At 40.5% G+C, this 23,029-nt stretch overlaps 1 protein-coding gene across 2 annotated transcripts in view; it reads right to left on the minus strand.

The window, feature by feature from the left end:
* Positions 487 to 23,029, minus strand: part of SLAIN1 (SLAIN motif family member 1) — a 52,304-nt gene continuing 29,761 nt past the window's right edge. Inside the window, exons 2-7 of one of the 2 annotated variants that reach the window (XM_018056479.1) lie at positions 15,297 to 15,446; positions 13,895 to 14,044; positions 11,240 to 11,584; positions 6,541 to 6,696; positions 2,867 to 3,149; positions 487 to 1,583 (exon numbers count right to left, since the gene is read on the minus strand). In XM_018056479.1, the coding sequence (XP_017911968.1) occupies positions 1,508 to 1,583; positions 2,867 to 3,149; positions 6,541 to 6,696; positions 11,240 to 11,584; positions 13,895 to 14,044; positions 15,297 to 15,446 (1,160 nt within the window). In that variant the 3' untranslated portion in view covers positions 487 to 1,507. The remainder of the gene's footprint in view (positions 1,584 to 2,866; positions 3,150 to 6,540; positions 6,697 to 11,239; positions 11,585 to 13,894; positions 14,045 to 15,296; positions 15,447 to 23,029) is intronic. The other variant, XM_018056478.1, reaches the window with a different exon arrangement.

The following is a 23,029-nucleotide window of genomic DNA, read 5'->3' on the forward strand; positions in this document are numbered from 1 at the left end:
GAAAAGCACACTTTCTAAAAATAAAAATCTCAAATAATCTCAGAAAAACTCTTATTTTAAAACTTAGCATTAAAACCTTCACCTAACCTTCCCATAGCACCTTCTGGCAAAAAGTTTTCCAATATATATCAAATAAAGTGTAGACTAATAACACCTTGCTGTTTCACTGACACTGAGAAAGTACTTCAAGTTCAACCCCCATAAAATACTGGCATCTCCACTGACAGTATTCATCCAGGAATGGGTTTCTGGTTCTTTGGGTTCTAGTGACCTTCCTATGTGGGACCCAAATCCCACTACAAAACTAAAATCTCACATCTCTCATCCCAAGCATTTGAGAGAAAAGAGTTGTTTACAAATGTGAATACTCTGCCTACCCACTTTAGGTCTGACCGACCTGTATAAGAGCATCGCAACGCTTTCACGATTGCGGTGAAACATAGGTGTGGGGCTGGTATCATTTATGCTGCACATCCATGCGTGACCTGATATTGCCGAAATAGTCTTTATTTCTGAACATTCCAAAACAGCGGTGTACACAGTAACAAATATTCAGTCATATCCCGTAAGAAAGCATTCATTAGTGCAAATGGATTTTGTAAAAGGTCTATCAAAAAGATTTATTTGCTTTAAAATGCATTCATTTCCAGAAGCATTGTTAATAAAACATTACAGTTTCATCCTCTGTAAAAGTATTGAAAATCAGTTGTGGTACAGTAGCAAACATTGCAGGTATTAAGTGCAATGAGCTCGTGATGCCATTATAAATGTCAAAGCCAGGAATGACAATAAATTAACAATGAAAACAACAAGACCCATTTCACACTGCTGTCTGGCTGTCTCCTTGCAATGCTTCAGCTTACATTGTGCTCATTCAACAGAAAATTATGTATCAATTGTGTGATGGATTTTTGCTGATATATCCCTAGAGCTAAAAAAATAGTACCTTACCACAAAAATATTTTTATGGCACAAAATTTAAGTTGTTCCATAGTGGTTCACATAGGTGTAAGAAGAAATAGGCACAAAAAATAAAACTCCTGTAAACTATAAAAAAGTAAATTTCAAAGCATACGTTATATAACCTAGTTGTAAATATGCAATGTATTAAAATACAGAACATGTAATGGGAAGATGTTTAGAACATGTAAGTAAATTGAACAGGTTAAAAAAAAAAAACAAAAACCTCAGATGGCAAGGAAAGCATTATGGATACACCTCAATTCTCTCAAAAAGGATTCAGGTACATTATCAGTTCTACAAAAACTTCCTAGCTCTAAGTGTCACAATACTGCAACCGTGGATCTGTGACCACTGCAGTATCTCAGGCAAATATTTAAGTGCAATAATTAGTCTCTGGTGATTGGTCCACTGAAAAACAATGCAGTAGATGTGTTAAAATGCAGAAGGGAAAGAATATCCTGACACCCGCTGTTACCCAGCCAGCTGGGTAACACGACCCTCATTTCCAGTTCTTTCCCACTCCTTAAGGGTACAGAAAACGGCATCAGTAGCAACCGTCTCTCCAGTTTCCATCCCTCAGCGTGCTGAGTGAAGACAGAGGCTTTGGAGGCTGAAGGAAACTGTGAAGGGATTAAAAAAGGAAATGGCTTGTAAGTAACCCCACAAGTCCCGTCACTCTCTCTGGTCTCCCCGCCCCCACCCCAGCAGTGACAGCGTGCTGGCACTTTCCCACGTGTGCCTTGGGGCTCTGGCCGTCAACAGGCGCACTGCAGGAAAACCCAGTTCTCAGCATGTGCCACGAGTGTCGTATGTGCACAGGCAGATGTGCAATGTAAGTGGAAAATGACCAACATCCTTAACGTGCAGTAAGTGCATTTTAAAATCAGAGAAAGATAAACATGACAGAAAAATGGCCTGTAAATATCAGCGGTTGCTTCACTGAAAATTTCTTCATGTAATTCTATTTGTATTCAATCTTACAAATAATCAAGAGACTTGCCTATTATGTTGGCAGCGAATTTTTAAATGTGTTAAAACCAATGTTTGCCTAAGTTTGGGGAACCAGACCCTCTATCTGGCAACGATGGCCTATCCAGGAGATTAGTTCGAAGACAGACATCCAAGGACAAACGTACTGTCCACAGTTAACATAAGCATCAAACAATGTGATTCTATTCAGTCATGAATGAAACACAGCCTTGCACTGAGCTAACACGCATGAAAGTGATTTCCATCTGGACAGTAAGATTATTTATCTTGTTTTGCAATAGTTTCTAAATTTGCTTTTGATCTGAGCACCTATTATGCATCAGAAAATAAAAACTATACATACCTAATGCATAAATAAAGAAAAATTTCTTGTTCCCACATCTTTTGCGAACTGTCACCATGGTTCCCCCTCCCTCTCCTCCTTCAAATACTAATTTCTTGTAAGATTTGTATGTATTTACTGCCTCCATTGTTGCATCATCTAATCTGTCAACTCACTTTTATGGAATTGTTTTTTAACCATAAAACACTCCAGCAGATCCACTTCAGAAAGGGCACAACGTGACTGTGAGCTCACTGAACATGTGCCTGGCAAGCAATGTGGAATTTAAAAAATTCTACCTGGAACATACCAAAGTTCCCAACATAAGCTAATAAAGCCCCAACTAAACATCACTACGATGCTTTTTAAATCAAGACTGTGGGAGGAGGGTGTGTTGTGTACATGCCTAATATCATTTGTGACCATTCTGATTAAAAAAAAAGATTGAAAAGTATTAAATCCAGAGGCAGGAGGTCATGAGTCAGGGCACAAGGGGAAGAGTAACCGACCAGGGTTAGACAGAGGAAACGTCAGCGTGGTGCCTGCAGACCACAAACAGGGCTACAAGGAAGAACGGACCAAGGCTCTCACCTTCTGACAGGCTGTGCAATTTTGCTTCGAGGCAGGTTACTCCCATTTATTGCCAGTGAAGGTCTTGGAAGTGCACTGCGGCCCATGACGCCGGAAGCTGCAGCTTTGGTGGGGGTGGGGATCCCAGTGTTGGAGTATAACTGTAAGCTGTTGGATAAGGGCGCGTTACTGCTGCCCTGGACGGTTGGGCTCACGTAGGCCGTGGCTTTAAGAGGCTGCCGCACTGACGCTGGGAAATGTCCCACGCTGTGCATCCTGTGCTGGAGCTGCCCTGGGGACGGAACTAGGAGGAAAACGAACATTGCACATTCACCACTGCCTGCACAGGTGCCCTGTTCAAAGACACTGATGCTGTCTGAAAGGGTTTTAAGTGCACATACAAAGGTGTCTACATACTGGGCCCAGCTTCTTCTGAAACACAATATATATAAAGTGTTATCGTTCAGCAGCTAAGTTGTGCTAATCCAACTCTTTGCAACCCCATGGACTGTAGCATGCCAGGCTAAAGGCACCCAAACGCTAAGCCTAGAGAGAAATGAAAGTGTGATATGAACACACTCATGTAACCATACCCACATCAAGACAGCAAATACTGCCGGCGCTTCAGCAGCTTCTCACATATCCTCTCCCAGTCAACATGCCCCCCAAGTGACTGTTACTTTCACTTTTATCACCACAGATTTGTTATTCCTATTTTGATCTTCATGTAAATGGAATTACAGAGTATGTTCTCTTCCGTGACTGGCTTCTTTGACTCAACATTATGTTTCTGAAATTTATCCACATATTTGCATTGAGGTGAGGTATTCCATGGGATGTATTTTATAATCCATTCTCCTGATGATGCAAAGCTTGGTTACTTCTAAGTCTGGGGTTTTATGAACATTCTTGAATATGTGTTGGTGTTCAGATGTATTATATTACAAGCATATTCCAAATTTATAACTATTAGGATAAATGAAGTTGGCAAAGCTGCTGAACAGAACATCAAAACAGAAAAAAATCAGTGGTATTTCTAAATTATCAGTGAACTAAAATTTGAAAAAAATATTACTTATAAAAGCATTTTTAAGATAAAATACTTAGGAATAAACTGAACTACACCTGTATTAAACCTCTATATAGGAAGCTACATAACTTTGACAGATAAGAAGATCTAAGTAAATGAGGGGATATTCCATGTTAATGAATTAGAAAACTAATATTGTTAAGACACCAATTCTAAAATTTATCTACAGATTAAATGAAATTTCAAAAAGGCTAACATTTGAAATGAAACTCCGGAAGAGTTACTTCAGGAAGGCAGTCCTATTAGTCCCTTTAACTCTGCTACACACAAGACAGATAACTACATTAAGTTTAAAAAGAAATACTAGAGAAACTAGTCAAGATTAATAGACACAATCCTAATTTTACAAATGAGAAAACAAGGATCAGAAAGGATACATAGTTTCCCATGAACTTATGCCCAAGCAAAGACCCAGACTCCAGCTGCAGACCTAGTGCCCTCCTTCCGGAGTCGCCTCTCCAACCTTCTCTGTTCACTCCAGAAGGCACACCAGTCCAGAACTTGCTCTTCATGAAACACAAGCGTGATGTTTATATACACACACGATGTATAAAGGATATTTGCTTAGGGATCAAAGTCAATGAGAACAGAGTCTTGAGATCTGAAACAAGTTCACGACTGACCTCCTCTTACACATTAACACTCAAGTTCTTTTGTTTTCTCTCATTATTATGCTTGAGTTACACACAATGATTTTTCTATTTCCTTCATTTCTTTATGTTTATTAATTGCAATTCTTCTATAAAGAAGAATTTCCTCTCTTCTCCATTTATTCAATTAAGTATGAACCTATGATTATTTAATCTATGGGTTATAATCTTTTAATATAATCATTTATTCTGTGGCTCAATCTGTGGCAGGTTTGGTCTCTGGTAGTTTCATTAAGTTGTTTCCTATATCCTTTTGACATGCTCTCTCATTATTTTTTCAGGACTTCCATCAAGACTTTCCATTGTTTGTAGGGTATGTTCTATTTTGAGTTACTTTGATTTTTCTGGCACTCAAACTGTACTACTGATCCACATTGAATTAGAGTTCACAAAAACTCCTAAGCATTACCCTAGTTGCTACTGTGACTACTGTATTTCCCTCTTCTATGTTTATACTGTTGACTTTTATACTCAAGCACAGAACTTCTAACTCAGTTAAATTTCATCATGATGTATCTGGCCACCTGTCCTAACCTCCTGACATAAAATTAGAAAGCAGTCCTCAGTTTCCCACCATTAGTTCCTAGGCTATCTTCTGTGTCTTTACACAGGCCTTTAATTCAAATATTAACAGATGAAGCCCTAAGATCCAGCCCTACAGCGTTCATTTACACATTTGTTCAAACATCTCCTGAGAGCTCGATGTGCCAAGCAGCAAGTCAGGTGCTGGGGACAGAAACTCAGATGAACTACGGTCCACGCCCAGGAAACGCCAGTAAGCTAGTATGGAAGATAAACATAATGGCAGTCAAGTGTGACACACGGAGTGACGCAAGCAGCGACTGGAAACCTGACCCGTTCTCAGCATGTTCTGGAGGCACCTGGGGTAGTGTATCAGGGGCACCAAGGCGTCTGCTGGGTGCAAGCTGAAGATATCTGGTTGACAGTGCTTGGCCACACACTTGGCCTTCCAGGTCTGGGCACATCCGTACTGGGCCTGTGGCCTTGAATCTGCCTCCCAGGGGTCAGTCTTGGACTTAACCCTGACTACCCATACAAGTCGGAGAAGGCAATGGCACTCCACTCCAGTACTCTTGCCTGGAAAATCCCATGGGCGGAGGAGCATGGTAGGCTGCAGTCCATGGGGTGGCTAAGAGTCGGACACGACTGAATGACTTCACTTTCACTTTTCACTTTCATGCATTGGAGAAAGAAATGGCACCCCACTCCAGTGTTCTTGCCTGGAGAATCCCAGGGATGGCAGAGCCTGGTGGGCTGCCGTCTATGGGGCTGCACAGAGTTGGACACGACTGAAGCGACTTAGCAGTAGCAGCAGCAGCAGCAACCCATACAGGCAGCATTAGTTGGAGGTGGGGAACCTGGAGCCAAGACATCCCCACACAAAGTGAGAATACAAAAACACTAGACTGTACTCTCACCATGCTCATCACTGGGTAAACCATACAGAGAATGAAAGGCTGTGGGCAAACTGCAATGGAGCAGGTGAATCCTACTCTTCAGTCACACTAGAACAGAACTGCATTTGCCCTGGGAAAGCTATGGACTGATGCAAAACAAGACCACGGTAAGAGCTGGACAGAAGAGCTGTGCTTTCCTCTGAGTAAACATATCAAGTGCACAGCTAGAAAGAGGCAGGACTGCGCAGAAAACATTTTTGTATGATGAGCAGAGAGATCAATCACCATTCAGGGCTTCTACTTCTATCCTTAGGTATAAAGGCTAACATAATTTGCTAATTATTAATTGGTAACATATAATTTGCTAATTATTAACAGGCACCAGCGAAAATACTTAATGGTGAAATACAAAATAAAAGTCACAAGGATAAAGGTTTCCTATAGTGTTCAGAGAGAGAAAAAAAAATGAAATAGTAAGATATTTTCCTAATGGTGTTATAACTAACTGAAAATTACCAAAAAATCTGTCATACTTACTACAAGACTGTATTCTTGAAAGTCCATTTGCAGCTCCATGCAAGCTTGAGTCAAAACTCTGACTATTCCGCACGGTGACTGGAGAACTCCCATTGCTACTAACAGTGGTTGTACTTGGCATCCGAGCTAGGTTAGGCATACTTCTTCGGAGCTTGTCTAGAAAAGTATTTTACTGTGTTAAAAAAAAATCACTACTTTTATGCTGATTAAGACACTAGATTTCAAAAGTAAATACAAAGAGAAATCATATTTTGTTCAATGACAAACAAATTATCACACGTGTTATGAACTCTAAGAAGCTAACTGATTATCCCTCGTATAGGGAGACACTTAATGTCTTCAGAAAGGCTCCACCAAACAAACAGCTAATGGAAAGCATTTGTTCTTTAAAAAAGGGAGGGATTAGCTAGTCAATTAGCTGTCTGTTCTTAGATAAAATTATATCAAAATGAGGTTAGACAATAATCTTACAGCCATTAACATAAAAAAACCTACAAATTGTTACATTAAAAAAAAAAAAACCACCTAGAGGTGTCAAACCAACTATTACTGAAACTTCTGCTAGAAGATCAAAAAGGAAGAAATTCTTAAAATTCTACCTTGAGATGTTTTGAGATAACCACTCATCACATCAACATGATCACATTAACTTCTGGGAAGTTTTAAGGGTCACGAGTATGCCACCAAATCTTTGGAGACTTCAAACACTTCCCTTTCTTTTTCTTGCTGAATACACCTTCTACCACCAAGAGGCAGCAGAGGGTAAGCCACGCACAGACCTCAGTGAATTTTAATTCAGCCACGAAGCATCTTAGCCTGTACGCACACACAAGACTGTAGCTCTACAATGTAGACAGTTTCCTCTTTATTAATACCATGCCCACAAGCTAACGTATATATATCAGGTCATTCAAGCTCAGAAAACAGATATATTTGAATACTAAGCAAAAACTCATTCAAGGACAAACCTGATTCCTTTTTCTCTCCTTCACACAGACACAGCTCCATCTTCATCACTTAGATCCCTGAAGTCACCTATCTAAAAAGAGGTGTTATCTTCCAAGTTTCACCTCCCTTCCTCCTCCTCAACTCCAAGTCCCGTCAATTCTGCCTCGTAAATATTTAGCACATCTCCCTCTAGCACCTTAGCACAGACCTCATTATCTGTCATCCACATTTTCACAAAATCCTCTTAACGGGTTTCTGTGCACCCTGTCTGTTCCTCCCCACCGTCCATACACCTGGTGACTTCCAGCCACTTCCTAAAACCGTCCAATCACTCCCCTTCCCCTTCCTCTGAAAGCCCAAGCTCCTGGGTTGAGCAAAGACCCTTCCAAGGTGTGGTCCCTGCAGACCTCTCCACCCTCACCTCCTGCTGCCCCTGCCTCACAGCCTGCTCGCCAACCAGAGTGAACCACAGAGTTTCCAAATACTTCACGTGTTCCTGCATCCGTGAGCATGCTGGTCCTTCCTCTTGGACACCATTCCTCACTTCGTAGAATGAATGAATGAATGAATGAATGCATATTCATGCCATACAGTGGGCTTCCCTTATGGCTCAGCTGGTAAAGAACATGCCTGCAATGTGGGAGACCTGGTTCGATCCCTGCGTTATGAAGAGCCCCTGGAGAAGGAAACGCTATCCACTCCCCATTCTGACCTGGAAAATTTCATGGACTGTATAGTGCATGGGGTCACGAAGAGTCAGACATGACTGAGCAACTTTCACTGACTCGTGGTATACAGTGTGTTAGACAGGTGAGTTTCCAACTCTCAATGGGACTATAGTCTAGACCATTGTTTCTCAATCCTTTATTCTATTATCCATCTTTAGGGATCCATTAAGGAATAAAGGCAGCAGCCAGTTACCCACCAAACATCTAAAGCTAGCCTTCCCGTCAATACAGGTCCTCAGACTAACACCACCATGTAGCTGATCGCCCTCCTCCCCCCACAAAATCCTAAAAATTACAGTTAGCAAATGTTCTGTAAGATTTAATTATTTCTCATACCTAGCAAACTACTCCAAATACAGTAGTCCCTCCCTTTCTTATCAGCAGGTGATACGTTTCAAGACCCTCGGGAATGCCTGAATCCATCAATAGTATTAATACATAGTACTGAACTTTGTAAAGCTTCCCTGGTGGCTCAGATGGTAAAGTATATGCCTGCAGTGCAGGAGACCCAGATTCAATCCCTGGGTTGGGAAGATCCCCTGGAGAAGGGAATGGCAACCCACTCCAGCATTCTTGCCTAGAGAATCCCATGGACAGAAGAGTCTGGCCGGCACAGTCATGGAGTCGCAAAGAGTCAGACACAACTGAGTGGCTAACACACACACTGAACCTTAGGGTGCTTTTCCTACACAGGCACTGACAGGCAGGTAGTATACAGAGCCTGGATACACCTGACAAAGGGAGGACTCGCGTCCCACCTGGGACACAGCAGGAAGGCCCAAGATTTCCGCACAGTACTCAGGACAACGCACACTTTAAAACTTACAACTGTGTATTTCTGGAATTTTCCATTTAACATTTTCAGACTGCAGATGACCATGGGTGACCGAAGTCACAGGTAAAGAGGGACTACTGAGTGCTCCTTTTAATCCCATGAACCCCAGAAATATTCCAAGGACTTTGAAGAGCCATCCCTTTTGAACCCAGGCAGTGTAGGAGCTATGGAAATAGTGAAGTATTAACACACACTTCTGTTTTATTTTTAATTAAATTAGATCAGTATTATAACGACTGTTTTCTTCCATCTATATTATTTTAATAATTTAGAAAAATAATTGATAGATTAGTTTCCAAGTTACAACTCTTATTCTACAGTTTTGTTTAAATAATACTGTGGTAACAAATGAAGGTTCAGATATCTGAGCCATATCAATAAAAGTTTAAAGAAAAAAGTAGAGATGAGGAAACAACCTTTACCTTTTTAGCACTTTTAACTTTTTCAGAAATTTTTGTTCCGGGTGAAACAGTCATAGTTTCATTGATTCCTTATAACAAACTTAGGTTAAAGGATTACATGTTACATAAAGGAGAACGTATATCAGATGACTTGATGTCCAACTATACCTGAGTTATTTGTCTACATTTTGCAACCAAATGAATGAAAACTCAGAGACATGGAAAGACAGGGAAAAGGTATAAGTGGTAGGCCAGGCTGGCAACTCAGCATCTACCAGCCTTCAGGGCTTGTGTGCTCAGCCATCAAGTTGATCAGCCAGAAGTTCAATCCAGAGAACTGCTGTTATCTTCCATTTCCTTTGCATGCAGAGACCAGCCCTTTTAGAGAAATAAAACTACCACAGTCAGACACTAGGCTGAGATATGTTTCCATTTTCCTAATAGGAACCATCGTAACACATGTTTAGGTAAACCCAATCGGTTTCATAATGGTGTTGAATATAAGTTAACACCACTTTTCTAAGGGGGAACAATGATCCCACTGATAATACTAATCAAGATGCAGGGAGCATCTGCTGGATAGGCAGGATGTGACCAAAAAAAAAAAAAAACCCCTTCACGGGAACAACTCTGGGTGCGCTCTCCCACAGTTTTAATGATCCAGTAGTTACTGTCTTTGATAAAAGCTTAAATAAATTGGTCATCAGTGGCAGTCACTTTACCTGCCACAGTTTTCTTTTAGATTTGAAATCTGAAAATTAAGAGATAAGCTCTAACTATTAAACCTTAAATATGTTCAAATGATCTCTCAATTCGCATGAATAATTACAAGTACAGAGGAAGATAAAGTAAAAACTTAGTACACGCTGGCAGGTGATGACTAGTACAATTTGTATCTGCCCTTGCAATATTTTTAAATAACTTGCTTAAGTTATTTCTGGGCCCAGGTGTGAGAAATGGTGCTATATAATAATTCAAAAATATTAGTTTATAAATACGGCTTGTTTCTCCATATGCTATAGGATCATTATCGTAAAAACATACCAGGCTAAAATATCACATGATTATTCTCCATATAGTTCTTGGAAGTCATGATCTAACTCCTGGGAGTGGGGAAGGAAGATAAATGATGAAGAGGGAGGTAGAAAAAAAAATACAAAAGAGAATAACATATATTCCAACCCTCTGTGCTGACATCAGGACACATACCTTGCTGTCACCACACACAACCTCAGCCTCCATATCCACACTGCTGTGCAGACTTAATTCTAGATGTCAAGAGGTCAGGGGAAAGCACACCCCACCATCCCCTAGGTCTCCACGTGCATGAGCAGCATCCTCGCCAAGCACGGTCGTCCAAGCTCACCATCCAGCACTCTGAGCCAGAGGCAGGCGGGGAGAGACGCGGGGTTTCGAGAAAGACAAGGGAGGGTGCAGCTCTGTGTCTCCAACTCTATGAAGCTCTTCCATGAGCCCCTCAACTCCCGCAACCCTGCCACACTATACTTGGACCAGGCGCAACATAAAGATGCTTCCCATTTCTGACTCCATCTGTTACATCACAGAGGTTTTCTTGAAGCTGTAAATCTCTAAGTCTGGGACACGGAATCAGAAGCTGATCCATCAGAGACTTAAGTGTACACCAACTGAACTGGTAAGGTCTTGAGGCTGTACTTAAGGTCACCTCGGAAACATTTACCCATTATTTATACTGACCTTAAAACCCATTTCTTGGCCACATAGGAAAGATCTAAGCATATCAGATACCAAAGCAGCATACAACCTACCTCCTCCGTTGGTCCTATTTGGCTGCTGATCTGGAGTCTGGACTTGAGGTGAATAATACTGTTGCTGCTGGTAATTATTCGAAGGAAAATACTGGGAACTGGGGCTCCTCCTACACTCCCGAATGCTGGAGAAAGTCTGTGAATGGGGTATTCCTCTTTGGAAAGGGGAACATCTTGGAAGACGGGGCTGAGGTGGTGGCAAATGATCAAACTCCTCCTCATCCTCCAGGCTGAATCGATCATATTCTTGATCACTACATGTCCCTTTTTTTCCTGAATTCAGTGACACACTGGAACTGTGTCTCGACACGGATGCTGAAGTAGAAGCATAATCTTGCCTGAGACCTATAAGAACAACAGGAAATGCTATTACCTTAGGAGGCACCGCAGTTTGGCTTAATTATTGAGTTCTAGTTCATCAAATACTGCAGGAAAATTCATGCCAAGCACACGATTCAAACGGAGACCCTCTGTCTTGCTCTTAGTTTACTAAAACCCAAGAAAGCAGACACATTTACCTACCAAACAGACAGCTAATACTAGACTATCCTGTTTTAGGGGGAAAAAAACCTGACCTAATTCCAGGGATGATTAAATACATGGCTCTCGTTCATCAATCAGTGTCTGTCAATATCCCTAAGCAATTCCTGATGAAATCTGGAGAGATGCTTAGGAAGGGTGCTTAGGAAAACCTATTCATCATCATTAGGAGCAGTTAACTCTGAGTTAAGACAATTCAAAGAATCAACTCTCTGCCCAGGTAGGAGCTCCTTCTGCTCCCCACCCCAGCTTTCAAAGTCAAAGGAAAGTTCATAACCTAAGGCACAATATTTTCTTAACAAGGTCACTTCTCTTGTTCTTTTTGTTACTAATATTACCTTTTTTAAAGCATGCTGACACTTCAAAACTTCAATCATTTGGGGTCATCCTCAATGACAGTCATCTAAAAATAGTCAACCTGCAAGTCTCTGCTTATTTATCTCACTGCCAACTCACAACTTTTTTTAAAGTGGTCTGTGCCTGACTACTTAACTTCTGAGGCTGACATCTCATCTCTCAGCTACCTATTTTTTTGAAAGAGTTACTGTCAGTTTACTGTTACAAAATATAAAATGATCACTTTTCCTCTCAAAATTTTATCTTATTAAATCCTGCACAAGCAATACAGGGTTTCTCATAGTAGCCTTGCTCAATTCTAAAAGCAGGAATCTGTTTTTGCTCAAATGATACTTGGCTATTTCTATTTATGTTGGCCTGAGAAGCTAACTCCAAAATAAGCTGAGCCCAGTTCTGTGATCTACATCTTCTTCTGCCTTTTGATACCATTAATACCATGGAAGTCGTTCACTCTCAGATTACTTGCTGTAACTTTATTGCACAACCGTTTCCAATTACCCCCTAAACTGTCCCATTTCTAATTATCTCCTCTTCCATAATTATCTATCTTTAGAAATGTATGTTTTTTATTGAAATATAGTTAACTTACAATGTTTTGTTAATTTCTACTGCATGGCAAAGTGATTCAGTTATACATGCATATATACATTCTTTTTCATTAGGGTTCATCTCAGGGTACTGAGATAGTGCCCTCTGCTATCCAGCAGGTTCTTGTTGTTTATCCACTCTATATATATTAAAAAGTCTGCATCTGAGAAGGCATTTTTAGTTGAATTTTTATTAAGATAACTGCACACTCACATGTAGTTCTTGGGAATAATAGAGATTTTTTTGTGCATTTTGCCCACTTTCCTTTGATGGTATCATTGTGCAAAATCATAGAACTAAAATACTGGCAGTATACAAACCCCTCTGATTTAGATTTTCCCAGTATTATTTATATGTATACACATATGTTCGTATTAAATTCTATACAATTTTATCACCTGTAGACTGGTATAACTACCACCACAGTCAAAACTGCGACAGGCTCCCCAAATCCCTCATGCTGCCCTCTTATAACCATGCCCACCTCCCTCCTGAGAGCCCACATCATGTCCCATGTCCCTGAGCCCAACAGCCACTACTATGCCATCCATTTCTAAATTGTCATTCCAAAATGTTATCGAAAGGGAATTATACAGTATGCAACCTGGGGCATCTTTTTCACTCAGCATAATTCCCTGGAGATACACCCAAAATGGTACGTCTAACAGAATTTCTTCTTTCTTCTTGCTTAGCAGTACTCCACAGTATGGAGGTATCCCAGCTTGACGGACCACTTATTATTGAAGGACATCAGAGATCATTCTGGTTTTTAGCTATTATTATAAATAAAGCTGCTAGGAGCATTCATGTACATGTTTTGTGTTTTTGAACACAAGTTTCCATCGTTCTAGAATAAATGCCCAAGAATACGATGTGCTGGGCCTTATAGAAATGACAGTTACTCTAAGAAACTGGCCAACTAGTTTCCACAGTGGCTACACTGGCAATGTTTTTACATCCACGTATTTTGGCTGCAGTATATCTCAATACTGTACAATGGTCATGAGGCTGAGAAGCACTTAATTAATTGCTCCTCCTCCAGAGTAGGGTGGTATAAGAGAAAGAACAGAACTGTTTGCCCATTACCTGGGGGAGAAATGCCTGAAATCTTAGATTTCAAGTAGAAGCCTCTAGTGTAAGACATTTTCTAGTTTAAAAAGAAGGACATACTTTCTTCTTGCAGACGAGCCATGATCTGAACATCTGTGAGGTCCTGTAACTTGTATCCCATGGAGATAGAATCATCTTCCAGCTCGGAAGTACTCAGCTCACTGTCTATGGATGACTGGGGACTGAGAGGGGAGCCCCTGGATGTGTAACCTGAAAATAAGGAAACATGTTTGTTATTAACTCTAAAGAATGGATATCTGTATGTGCTTTACATTACAGTTCATACATCAACAGTCAGCAAATCAAGGCATTCTCCAATCAAAGGACACAGAGTGGCTGACGGACATATTAAAAAAGAAAAAAAAAAAGACTCCTTTGTATTTTTCCTGTTTTCATAAGTCACCAAAAAAATGACCAGCATACCACTGTGACAAGACAATGGCAAGGCAATATGCATGTTTTCACATGTTTGTAATTCACATACACAAAACCACTCATTTTCTGTTTTGTTTTTTTTTTCAAAGTGAGTTTTCACAGTTCAAAAACCACTCTCTGCTGTACACTACAAAAAACTGTCAAGAAGGCAGATTTCAGTGGATTTCACATACGTGTATTTTTTACCACCATAAGACAAGAAAATTCAATACTGCTAAACCTGCATCCTATTAGCTTAAGTATATACCTACAGGCATTAAGATGCACATGCTGTACACTTCCAACTAATAATCAGACACGCTTGTTGCTGGTAACAATGGATTATATATTTTAAAATAAATTTTAATCTGGTACATTTTTTAAACAGGTGCAAACAGTAGTGCCATACATGGATAAGAATATCACACATAAAAGGCACATGTCCATACAAAAGCACATACAAAACCTGCATAAACCTTTATCACTCTATCTGTGATGATAGAGTCCTCACAGGAGACTACAAGTCACTCAGGAAAGTAAGTAGTGACTTGAGATAAGACAACCAAGGAAGGAAGGACCCAAGAGAGAAAATTGTAAGAATGGAGTCACACCAGTGCTCAAACAATGAAGGAAATGTTGAGACGGCCATCACATAAAACTGTGACTAGTCTTTCTACAGAACCTTGACTTAAAAAGCGATCAAAAAGTTTTTAAACAAGATATAAAAGTCTTACAATCTTCAACCATAATGAAAGTACCTCTAATTTTGTTCAACATTTAATTTTAAAAGCACATTTGGAAATACATATATGTAATATATACATTTGATAAGGAGGGAAAGCTGCCTGCTATACACAATGAAGAACAGATTAATGATACCAGTATAAATTAATGCTAGCCTTTTTCGTACCCAGTGTAGGTGTACAGCAAACTCCCCATTGTGACAAAATTACCCTCAAGCTTTTCAATGAAAGGTGGATTATTTTTTAAGCTGTGTTTGGTGACTGATTCACAAAGTAAGCAGCTAATCAAGAAGTTGAAATATTACCTGTTCTTTCAGGTGTTAGTATTGCTTTATTTGAGGTTTTAGAGAAGCTGGGAGTATTAATGCCATTGCTATAAGGGCTGAGTCTTGCCACAGGACTATAAGGAAAAGCCAGTGAGACATTTGAAGGGAAGAGACTTCGCCATCGGCTGGCTGTCACAGAAGCAGAAAATAAACAGCAGCAGTTAGCTATACAGAAGCAAACATGGACTGGTCAGAGAGAAAGAGAAGAGGTTAAAAAAAAATAAAGAGACAAAGCAACTTTTCACTCTTAACTGACTCATTTATCTTAGGGAAAAATGTGTAAAAATGGGCTATTTGTGAATAAGGGTCCTATTTCTACCACCGTGAAGAACAAATCAATCAGAAGCACCTTGATCACAGTCAGTATGTCTACATAACAATGAAAATTTGTCTTTCATTTCCTCATTATGAATGTTTTGTTTTTCTATTTCTGCACAAAAAACTTAAATGTTTTAATAATATAAAATGTTAAGGTCAAAAGAAAAACTCAAAGCAATTTATCTTTATAATTACAGAAACAGTTCTTTTAACTGTTAATGGTCCTATAGTTTTTTCCTCAAGGTTTATTTTCAATCCATTTAATATTAACAAATGTTGATCAAAATATTTTTATGAAAACTTGTTCGTGGATTATGGAAGAAACTTAAAATGACTACCACATTTCTGAATGGGCTTGAGGCCAAAACAAATTTTATGGAAAAATGATCTCTAAAAATAACACAAGGGTGTATATACACCAAAACTTACTGATAGTTATTTTAGATAGCAGGCGTAGAGATAATTGATAATCTGTTGGATTTTTTTTTTTTTTTCATAAAAAAAATTTTCCAAATTTTCTGTACTGAACATGTTATTTACATAACTTTTAAAGGTAGGATTACACATATTATTAATTTAATACTATAAAATAAGGAAGAAAGGAAATGGTAACCCACTCCAGTATTCTTGCCTGGGAAACCTCACGGACAAAGAAGCTGGGCGGGCTACAGTCCACGGGATTGTGGAGAGTCGGACATAATTTAGCAGCTGAACAAACAAATAAGATACAGAAAGGAATGTACCTGCATGGGCAGGTGATGTAACTGTACATTAACTCACATGTCCTAACTAACATATTTCCCTCCTCCAAAATTCCCAGGACCTTAGGATCATAAAAACACTCTAAATAGTTAAAAAAAAAAAACAAAACAAAACAAAACAAGTCACATCTAAAATCACTCCCTCTCTCTTCATGGAGTACAGATTCCTCAGCTAGTCAAAACACACTTTCCTAAAAAGCAGTCACTTAGATGTATACTAAGTGGATACTTAGTATATATAAAAGCAGGATAGGAGGGAAGAAATAAAAAATATAAATTATATTAAGTTTCACTTTGAGCAGTAACTTGGTTATATTTGCTGGAAATTTGACAAAACTTGACGAAACATGTATAAAAAGGACTGCTCTGAAATGCACTCCCCAGGACACTTTTAATGAGCAATGCTAATGAGCAAATAGCTGAAAAGTGTTCAAAAATGGGAGGCAGTGGGGTGGAAAGGAAGAAGCTGTGGGCAGGCAAGAAAGTTAACGAGCTTCAATCCCAGGGCTGGTGAGGTCCTTGCAAAATATCACCAAGGTTATTTACAAGAGCAAAATGTTTCCTGTTACTTCAGCAAGAATTCTTGAGAAATAGTAACATCCCATATGAACAACTACAGAAGTACCTGTTCCCTATGTAGATGAAAGAACTAGCAGAGGAATCTGCATTCAGCAATTCTGTTTTCAAAATCCACACTTTTCAAGAACTGGACTCTGCCAGGAAGCCACGTTCCTGGTTGACACCAGTCATGACCCTTATCTAACATGCAATTCTCTGGGGGTTAAGGAGTCCTTCCCAACCTGCCCAGAGCAGAGATGTGCAGAGCTGGTTGGTATTCCCTGCCCTAAACCACCAGATATGTACACTGAGCCCTAGATACACTGAGAAATAGCAGTTAAGATGCAATACCCACTATGTAGTTTGTCTCATACCTTCAAAGTTTCTCATTAACAATTCTGTATTAAAGAAGAAAGAAATGCCCAACTGCTCTTTGTGACTGCTCACTTGCTTAACAGATGATGTTACATCACACCAGTCTGATCACTCACCAGATTACAGTGACTGCGTGTTCTCACCCACAGATGCAAGCGACAACGCATCACAACTAAACAGCATTCATTACTCTGCACAATGACTTCTGTGACCCAGCCACCCAGCATAATGGCACAGTGATTGTGGCTATGACAGCAAGATCCCAACTAAGAACACAACTAGCCATCTATTGCGAGAAAGAAAGCTCTGCATTGTCCTCTTGGCATGGAGGATTTTAAGAAAAGGGAGGAGAACTGTTGCGGAGGCAAGCAAACAAAACAATGATGTTGTATTCGTGCCCCAGGTTGTGGTGCAGGAGGAGAGGGGAGTTGAGTGGAAGCCGCTGCTTCCTAGTTATTCTTCACTCTGTAGCTGAAGAACTGGAACAACTTTAACGGGAAGCATTTTCATAGAGATTAAAAACAAACAAAAGAACTTTTCATAAGGCAGTTTTGCTTTTCCCAATTAATTAATGGATTTTCTGCATATAAGGATGTCAAATTATTTGAGAGGCTTGCTATGATGATCAGAATGACCCTAAGAATCTATGTTTGGAAGTGAGAGTTGGATGGTAAAAAAACCCAAGTGTCCAAGAACTGATGCTTTTGAACTGTGATTTTGGAGAAGACTCTTGAGGGTCCCTTGGACCGCAAGGAGATCAAACCAGTCAATCCTAAAGGAAATCAGTCCTAAAAGCTACCACACTTTGGCCACCTGATGCGAAGAACTGATTCATGGGAAAAGACCCTGATGCTGGGAAAGATTGAAGGCAGGAGGAGGAGGAGATGACAGATGATGAGATGGCTGGATGGCATCACCAACTCAATGGACATGAGTTTGAGCTAGCTCTGGGAGTTGGTGATGGACAGGGAAGCCTGGTGTGCTGCAGTTCATGGGGTCGCAGAGAGTCAGACATGACTGAGTGACTGAAGTGAAGAAAGGAGCAAGACAATTTTTTGATGAAGGCCAAAGTAAGTGATAATTTGGCCTTCTGAACAGCTAATTTTCCTATCTTCCTACTCCAGAGTTTTAAGTAAAGGGCTTCTTCAAGTCAGATTAAACAGACTTGTTTGGCAAGTCTTGACTTGGCAAGTCGTTCATCCCTAAATGCCTAAGTTCAACTTTCCGCCAGAACACTTCTGTCTGCACCCGTGTGGTCCTATAGCCACTTCCTTGATCAATACCCTGGCCATCTCTTGCTAAAGCAGCACATCTATTCCTCTACAAACTTCCAGCCATCCACGCCGCCCTCAGCCAGCCTGCCCTGAGCATCACCCGCAGGCTTGTGGCGGTCACCGACCACTTTAACCGCTCTCCTCCTTTCTCACGTAGTGCAGTGGCTTTTCACCAAATACAACATCTGGAAGGTAGTACAGATCATCTCACTCGTACCCTTATCCACTCTCCTGCACCCCATGGCCCACATCTAAAGAGTTTCTAAAGCTTTCTTGTTAAGAATACAATTGGTGTTGGTTAACCTTTCAACTTTGCCACCTTCTATCTAATAAGCATTTTCTATTGAAATAAACGTGACAAAGTATCAATACTAAATTGTGGATGGATCCCTCATCTTCCTAGAGAGAAGCTAGTTTGAGTGTCTAATGGCCTATCAGGTTATTTTATGTACACCTTCAAAGTTATCTAACTTCAAAAAATAAATTACACTCTATCTGTGAAGCTATTTTTTATACATCATTAAGCAAAGTATGACTTCCTCTGCAAAAATCAATTTGATAAATGCTCCAGTGGTGATAATGTCAAGAAAAATCATAACAGATAGGTAATGGGACAGGTTTAAAAAAGAATGTAAAGATTTTAATTTTCCACACTAAATATTCCTAACAAAAATTTTTCCAGAAACAATGACACTCCATATCTTGATCATCTTTGCTTAGATTCATTGTAAATATTTGAATTTTTGTTGAATATATATATATATCTATGCATATAATCAAAATCTAAGAATTCAGCATGGCTTAATTCACATAAAAAGAATAACTGATCTAATGTGAAAATCGTAGTGATAATCCTCAAAAGGACAGTACACATCAACCTAAAAAAGTTCAAAATAAAGTAATGCTCTACTGTGGAAACCGTCATTTTCACACTTTCCCCTCATTATAGACAGAGCCAGCTGAGTACCTAATACAATGTCCAACACATAAACGTTGACTGTGGTTAAAATCTTGGCAACTTCACTAATATTCCCCTATTTCAAACCATTCTACCATTCCTCCTTTCACATCTAAATGATTCTGCCAACTTTCTTAAACCTACTATAACTACAATTTAGTGTATCTTTGAAGACAAAGGTGAGTTGAGACATGTCAGTCCAGATTGAGACCGGCTGAAGCTATACCTGTAAGAGCACTTCCTAGTAACTGCTTAACTGCATCACACGTGCAAAGCCAAGGAGACATGAACAAGAGATGCATATTCAGGGAATGGCCAGTGTTAGGACAGAAGCAAAGGGAATGTGGAGAAGAATCGGGGCTTGAGACATTGGAAGGATCTACTTACATCCTGTCACAGGCAGCAGGGTTCCCCAGCCTCCAGGATCTAATGCCTGGTGATCTGAGGCAGAACTGATGTAATAACAGAAATAAAGTGCACAATAAAGGTAAGGCACTTGAATCAAACTGAAACCATCCCCCCATTTCCAGCCTGTGGAAGACAAAAAGGTTGGGGACTACTGGTATATAGTATTGGCCTTAATATTCAACTAGTGTTTTGACTTTGTAAAGGAGAAAGTCATGACCAGCTATGCTCTTTTATGATGGCATAAACAGCCATACAGATGATGCACTAATTGGGTAGAGACTGATGACTGCGAGACGGGTTAGGAGGCTTCATAGCGGAGCTGGTAGAGACCTCACAAGGTACAGTGACATCTAAGCTCAAGTGGAGATACCTGGTGGCTCAATGAATACAGGGAGCAGAGCAAAGAAGGAAGGCAAGGCCAACACCATGGATTCTAAGACACAGATGTCATCCACTAAAATGGGAGAGATGAGATAAGCATGCTTAAGAAAAAATGAACTGAATTCAAGGACATGCCTACATGCTGGTGCTCAGTAGAGTCAGAATTCAGCAGAGAGGGCTAGAGACAAAGAGACCAGAGGACATCAACAAGTAACTTAGGTGAAGCCACAGGCATGAATGAAAGCACCCAAGGAGACTGTAAGGAAGGAAAAGAGAAGAGGCTTAAGGAAGGAGCATTTAAGTGTGAGAAAGGGAGAATGAGCAGAGGAGGCAGGAGACGAAGGTGGGTTTTGTGGCCTCTTATCTGTAAATCAGAAGGCAACAACGTGCTGAGAAGGCAGAGGCTGGAATAAAGAATCTGTGAAGTAGTAATGACCTGGGACAAGTATAAGCTATTATGTAGGCGAGTCTGGACAGCATCTCTCTGGAAGAAAACTAATCTCAACAGGCAATCCTAAATAGAACACATGACATTAGCAAGTGTCCTCTTCATGATTCTCTAAAGGGCATTTATGTCCTATTGGGTTAAGATAGTTGAACTGTGGTGGCTGTATTATTCACAGAAATGTCAGAGTGACCACTTGTTATAAATAGTAAGGGAAAAAATAAAAACTCTAGTGACTAAAGGTTATTTGCCACTAGGGAATTTGAGAGATCCAGGATACAATCTTAGTAAGAGGAGTTAGATGTGAGTCTGGAAGGGCTAGATGGCTGTGTTCAATTCCAACAAAAGTCAGGGATCACAGCAACAGGCCAACACAAGAACTGGCAAACGTTTTCTGTGAAGGGCCAGGCAGTAAACATTTCAGGCTTTGCCACCATGAGGTCTGTGCTGCAACCACTCACCTCTGCCCACTCTACCATCATGGCATTAAGCTAATCACAGAGAAAACACATATGAGCGACTATGGCTATGCACCAAAGAAACTTCATATATACCAAGGGCTGAATTTAATAGAAAATATGGGTCATGAAATACTATTAATTTCTTTCAACCATTTAAAAATGTGAAAGAGGCCATACAAATACAGGTAGGAAGCCAGATATGGCCATTATCTACCAACCCTTGGGCTAATAATACACATACCAGTTTTTTAATATTCCCTCTGATAAATACATAGGATTAATATTCCAGTGCAAGGGTATGTCAGAGGTTGAGATGTAACAGTGAGGGCCGATAGCATGCTTCTTCACTGTCATCTTTTCCTAAGATGTTGTAGTAAAGACACACAAAAGGCTGAAAGACACTGGACACCAGAGCTCCAGTCTCCATTTTGCCAGATGCTAGTTCTCAGATCTGGAGCGAATCTGTGTAGCATCCTTGTCTTCCTGTGTTCTCGTTGGAAGAGAAGGTGTGATCGTCGGAGGGTAACAGGCAGGGCTGTGGTGAGTGTGAGACAGAAGTTTGCAGCATGTGTTCACAAACCGCAGAGCATTTTTTTAAGGAAGACTACAGAAAAGGAGGGGTGGCCTGTGAAGAAGGCTGAGCACCAAGGAATTGATGCTTTTGAACTGTGGTGTTGGAGAAGACTCTTGAGAGTCCCTTGGACTGCAAGGAGATCCAACCAGTCCATTCTGAAGGAGATCAACCCTGGGCTTTCTTTGGAGGGAATGATGCTGAAGCTGAAACTCCAGTACTTTGGCCACCTCATGTGAAGAGTTAACTCACTGGGAAAGACTTTGATGCTGGGAGGGATTGGGGGCAGGAGGAGAAGGGAACGACCAAGGATGAGGTGGCTGGATGGCATCACGGACTCGATGGACGTGAGTCTGAGTGAACTCCGGGAGTTGGTGATGGACAGGGAGGCCTGGCGTGCTGTGATTCATGGGGTCACAAAGAGTCAGACACGACTGAACTGAACTGAACTGACAGAAAAGTGACAGCGAGTTGGGGCAAAAACATTTTATTAAATTCTGAGGGAAAATGTCCTAGAAGCTAGGTGGAAGAAAGGAAGAAGGCAGAAATGATCCACTTTTCCTAATACTTAGGCAGTTTAGCCTCTCTTCTCAAAATGATACGTATGCTTTTTACATTATAGCTCATTTAAATGAGTCCCCAGGCTTAATCTTTCCTCAGCTGTTACCAACTCAAACAAAGTACTGAATCCTGAACCTTCAACAGTTTGGCCAGGATAGGTCAACAGTTCTCACTTATTTATCCAAAGACTATCTCAGAGGAAACAAACGTCCCAAATGACACATTTTCTAAGAAATACTGTTTCTTCAAAACCACAGGCTCCTAAGTCATATCTCTGACTCTTAAATAATGTTGTTCTTTCCCACAGAGTCTCAGAAGGCAGAGGAAAAGGAAGCAAGGAGAGATTAACACACACTCAATCCTTCCTATTTTATTCTTTCTTTTATGCAACAGGTAGGCAGCCCTCAGGGCTTCCCAGATGGAGACAGTGGTAAAGAACCCCCGTGCCAGTGCAGATGCAACAGGCACGGGTTGGACCCTGGGTTTGGGAAGATCCCCTGGAGGAGGGCATGGCAACTCACTCCAGCATTCTTGCCTGGAGAATCCCCACAGTCAGAGGCACCTGGCGGGCTACAGTCCATAGGGTTGTAAAGAGTCAGGCACGAGTGAAGCGAGTGAACACACAGGCAGCCCTCGGTTTT

The sequence above is a fragment of the Capra hircus genome, chromosome 12 (assembly GCF_001704415.2).
Source record: "Capra hircus breed San Clemente chromosome 12, ASM170441v1, whole genome shotgun sequence".
In the NCBI taxonomy this organism is placed as follows: Eukaryota; Metazoa; Chordata; class Mammalia; order Artiodactyla; family Bovidae; genus Capra; species Capra hircus.